Raw genomic sequence first — 5,000 nt, 5'->3', positions numbered from 1 at the left:
ACAGTCCATATATATGGCCATATCTGCGCCCAATGATCTGTCCATATACGGGCATATCTGCGCGGCCAACACAGACATACACCGCCCGTACATATTCAAGCAAAAACGTGGCACAAATCAGCCTCTCCGGCATTCCCCCCTGTCACTTTCCCTCTCCCTTAATTCCCTTCTCGCCCTCATTCTCCCTCCCCGTCTCCTTCTCCCGCTCTAACAGATGCTCAGACAGAAAAATATTCAGTAGTTAGACAGGTGAAGGTCATCATTAGCATACGACTAACAGCCACACTATCTGTGTGTGTGTGTGTGTGTGTGTGTGTGTGTGTGTGTGTGTGTGTGTGTGTGTGTGTGTGTGTGTGTGTACTATAGGGCAAGCACAGGTTCCCTGCCACATATTGAACTGTCAAACGCAGACAGACCTACATGGTTCCAAGCTGTGTGTGTGTGTGTGTGTGTGTGTGTGTGTGTGTGTGTGTGTGTGTGTGTGTGTGTGTGTGTGTGTGTGTGTGTGTGTGTGTGTGTGTGTGTGTGTGTGTGTGTGTGTGTGTGTATGTGTGTGTGTGTGTGTGTGTGTGTGTGTGTGTGTGTGTGTGTGTGTGTGTGTGTATGTGTGTGTACCCTCACGTATGTCAGCACCAGACACCATGTTATTCTCTCTGGGGACTGGCACGTAGGTCCTTTACAACATAAAGCCCATACACACACAGGCACATGCACAAAGCTGAGTTGAAGTGGTTCATTCACAGCTCTCCATTCTTATTGGGGGAGTGACACACTGGACTGAAGGTTGCAGAAGGTTGCTGGTTCAAATCTCAAATCCGCTGAGGAAAAACCAAGCTGTCGAAAGTGTAGTACTCTTAAGCAAGACACTTAGACCAACCCCATGTGTGCAATGACAAGACACTGGTGTCAGTGTGGACACCTGAACAAGGTGTTTCAGAGTGACCAGCCCCCCTGAAGAGACAAAACCCTCTGACATCGTGTCTGGACATCAGATTTAACTACTTTACAAGTGTAATATGAGAGTGTTCTCAACTCACAGGTTATAATAAGACTCTACTTCAACAACCTGATGGGTGCAAATCCAATGCCTCCCCATTAAATATGTAAGAAATGTAAGCCATGACATGTGAGCCAATTATTTCATGGAGAGGGATACACATACTGTACTGTAGTTGTACACGTGTGCGCACGCACGCACGCACGCACGCACGCACGCACGCACGCACGCACGCACGCACGCACGCACGCACACACACACACACACACACACACACACACACACACACACACACACACACACACACACACACACGTGTTGGTCATATGAATGAGTATGCGGCACGCACACACTCACATCTCATGTAACATACATATTCATGCTGGGCCCTCCAGTAGACAGCAGGAGGTTTTAATCATCCTAAACTCAACCCAGCCTCATGCACCAATACCATTCTAATTAGAGGACTGCCCACCAACCTCCCCATTAACCCCTTCCACTCCGATCATTCAACTACAAACCCCTAATTAGACCGCTGATACCTCTGTCTCTGCTCTCCTCTTATACAGTATCTAGACACTTCCCTCTCTCTCTCTCTCTCTCTCTCTCTCTCTCTCTCTCTCTCTCTCTCTCTCTCCCCCTTCCCCTCCTTCTATCTCTGTCTGCAGTGCAGTTTATCAGCCCCATGCTGCATAAAATGTGCTTATTTGTTACCAATTAACTCCATGTAGTGCGCTTGGCCTCTCTGGGTTCATAACTAAATTCCAGTCAACTGCATCAGGCGTGCTTCTGAATTTAGCGTGATATAAAAAAAAGTGTTGTGAAGGCAAAACGAATCTAATTTAATTAGGACGTTCTGGGACATGGTTTTTCACAAAACATTTTATTAAACCGTGTGCATAACTTTTCATTATAATGAACAACACTGAACTGTATGGACCATAATGGAAACAAGCCCCTGGGGCTTTTTGTGTTATCCTTTTAGCATAATAATCTTTGACTGTTCTATCTGTACTGTTAATAATCTTGTTAATAAAGTATTCCATCAATCAATCATGCAACACAATGCAGAAGTTTCAAGCCCAAACTATGACCGTTTGTGCTCAAACCATCACAGTTTATATTTAAACATGACCATTTGCATCCAACCATCACAGTTTATATCCAAGCCATCACAGTTTCTACTCAAACCACCATAGTTTCTACCCAAACCATCAATTTCTACCCAACCATCACTGTTTCTATCCAAACATCTCAATTTCCATTCAAACCACCACAGATTACCAAAACATGAATATCCAAACCATCACAGATTCTATCCAAACCAAAGTCTGAGATGAGATGAAATAAACTTATGCTTAGCATTTTAGCAATAATGGTATTTTGCACAGTGCAGTTATACTGTATATCCCTGAAGCTGCCAACAAGCCTCACAGCAATCCAAGCCATTCTGGACACATTAACTGTTGTTGCTGTTGTTGAAGAAGATGTCTCTCTAGTGCAACACTGTGCTTCCCTCCATGTGTTCAAAATAACAATGCGTCCATCCACTAACAAAACTGAAAGTGAAATTGATTGCATTGGTAACCAATAGATCAAACAACAAACTGTCATAAAATAAATTAGAACAAGTCAACAATCCATATTATGGCTTAACAAATGGAGAGAATTTATTCAGAACGATCAATATTTTTTAGTGATCCATCATATTCATCCATCTTGCAGAGTAAAGTGAGCTCATTGATTTTAGTGATAGAAGCATCCACGTGGATCCTTCTGTTTTTGGCATGATGCCAGTTATTGATAAATAGCTTCAGAGATGAAACAATTTGTGTGACATCAGTGCAACTCTCTGCTGTACCTCATCATGAACAGATGTGTGATTGTTGGTGGGGGTGCAAAAGAACAAACCTGCTCTAAATTAAGTCAAGTATTTGTATGTATGTATGTATGTATGTATGTATGTATGTATGTATGTATGTATGTGTGTATACAGTATGCATGCATATATGCATATACACTGTCACTGACTGTGTAGACTTCAGTTCACATTGAGATCAGCATCTAATAGGGATGTAACAACACCAAAAACTACCAATATGATATCATGATACGAGTCCATGATACAATATTTATCACAATATAAATGAAACACACACACACACACACACACACACACACACACACACACACACACACACACACACACACACACACACACACACACACACACACACATCCATAAAGGTAGCAATGTGTACCTTGCTGGAGTAGGGTCCAGGGATGAGCAGTTTCAGGGCCTGTCTCTTCAGCTCTGCCAGCCTGGCGTTGCAGTTCTCACACCAGATCCTCTCACTGCCAGGGGAGCTTCCGCTGCCCGAGGCTGGGGAACCGGTGCCAAATCCTGGGGAACCGCCTAGAGATCCCGGAGAACACGTCCCGATCCCTGGGGATATGGTCCCAGGAGACCCAGAGAAGGATCCTGGCGAGGAGGTTCCTGAGCCTGGGGAAGGTGTGCCAGTGGAGCTGGGCATGGAACCGGCCCCCTCCGGGGCGGGGCGTGTAGCTGAGCCGGTCGACTCCTCGTAGGCCTTCCTGTACCATGTCTCTGGAGAGAAGGATGTGGACTTGGTGGGAGAGGTGTCAGGCATCTGCAGAGCGAGAAAGAATGAATAGTAACAGTGCGAGGATGAGGATTTCAGAACAATAAATATTCATATCTGTGTATTTGAAAGTCTGTAATTATGTAATGCATAATCTTGTTAGTCCTCGTGTCTTGTGTTCAATGAACCACCCACTGTTAGCCTGGCCTATTAACTTGTGCAAATGTGTGGATTAAATGGAAAATATTTGTTTTCAGTGTGGTCATATGTAAATATGATCACTGTAACCCTTCAATAGGGAGAGGCAAAGACTCATTTTTGAGTTAAGGCAGTCATCATGACCAGTTCACTGCACAGTAAAATGTGTAACTCAGACAGTGTACAAATGCATCATTATGGGTCCATTTGCTTACATTTGTACACTGTCAGAGTTCAATTAACACAGTGTATGGCTGATTAGAAGCCACATTCCACAGCGAATATGTAGGCTATACACAGGCTGGCAAGAACTGGTCCGCAACATGTGATTTTCTCAATGTGTAAAACAGGTTTGACAATGATGATCTCAACATCATATTCATTTAACAGGGGCTTCAGAATAGCCTACTTGATTTTAGACATCTCTGTCTCTACAGAGTAAAAAACTGATGTTTTTTCTGCTTTAAGGTGTGGTGGGCTACCCAGTATAGTCTACAATCCAGTGAACTACTGTCAGCACCAGCAGCCATATAATATGTAATAACTCAGGAGTAATTGGGTTGGTGGGTCAGTGGGGAATATAAGGGCGGTTGCTCTGTGACTCAACCGATATAAGTGCCAGACTGCATGGGTAGGTGGTATGTTGTGGTGGTAGGCCTATAATAACAAGAAATATAAGGGTCTGTGCGCAGAGAAAGAGGAGAGAATGCAGCACACCTTCATCTCCATAAGTAGGCTAAAATGTTAATTAGACAGGTGATGATGGGCGCATAGATGAAATTGAGCATGGCTCCCCCTGCGACACTGTCCAATATACGTCTAGGTCTAGGAGCCAGGCTACATGGCAGGTTTATGGCTGGGTACATCTGAGTAAAAGACGTAGACCAGTGGTTCTCAACCTGTGGGTCGGGGTCCCTACATGATTTTGGGGGGGTCCCCAGATGACCATGAAGTGACAATTTAAGGACTTTAAAGAAGAAGAAAAATTACCATTACAGCATCAAAAGTAATCAACAAACTATACAATAAAAACTGGTCAAACATTTGCCAAATTGTCAAATAATATAAGAAAGAGGCAAAACATTTGAAAATAGCCAATCTACAAGCTCACAACACCTAGCAACGCGAGGCGTTGTGAGCTTGAAGATCTGCTATTTTTACAATATTTACCTGAGGGGTCCCCAGTTCAAATATGAATATTT

At 43.7% G+C, this 5,000-nt stretch overlaps 1 protein-coding gene across 1 annotated transcript in view; it reads right to left on the bottom strand.

Moving 5' to 3' along the window:
* The window catches only part of kif26ba (kinesin family member 26Ba), a 114,997-nt gene that overhangs the window by 109,234 nt on the left and 763 nt on the right, over positions 1-5,000 (bottom strand). Inside the window, exon 2 of the mRNA XM_084043073.1 lies at positions 3,259-3,648. Within this exon, the coding sequence (XP_083899199.1) occupies positions 3,259-3,648 (390 nt within the window). The remainder of the gene's footprint in view (positions 1-3,258; positions 3,649-5,000) is intronic.

This window comes from Gymnoscopelus microlampas, assembly GCF_963454915.1.
Source record: "Gymnoscopelus microlampas genome assembly, chromosome: 1".
NCBI lineage: Eukaryota > Metazoa > Chordata > Actinopteri > Myctophiformes > Myctophidae > Gymnoscopelus > Gymnoscopelus microlampas.
The sequence above is the reverse complement of the archived record's forward strand: the minus strand, read 5'-3'. Positions and strand labels throughout refer to the sequence as shown.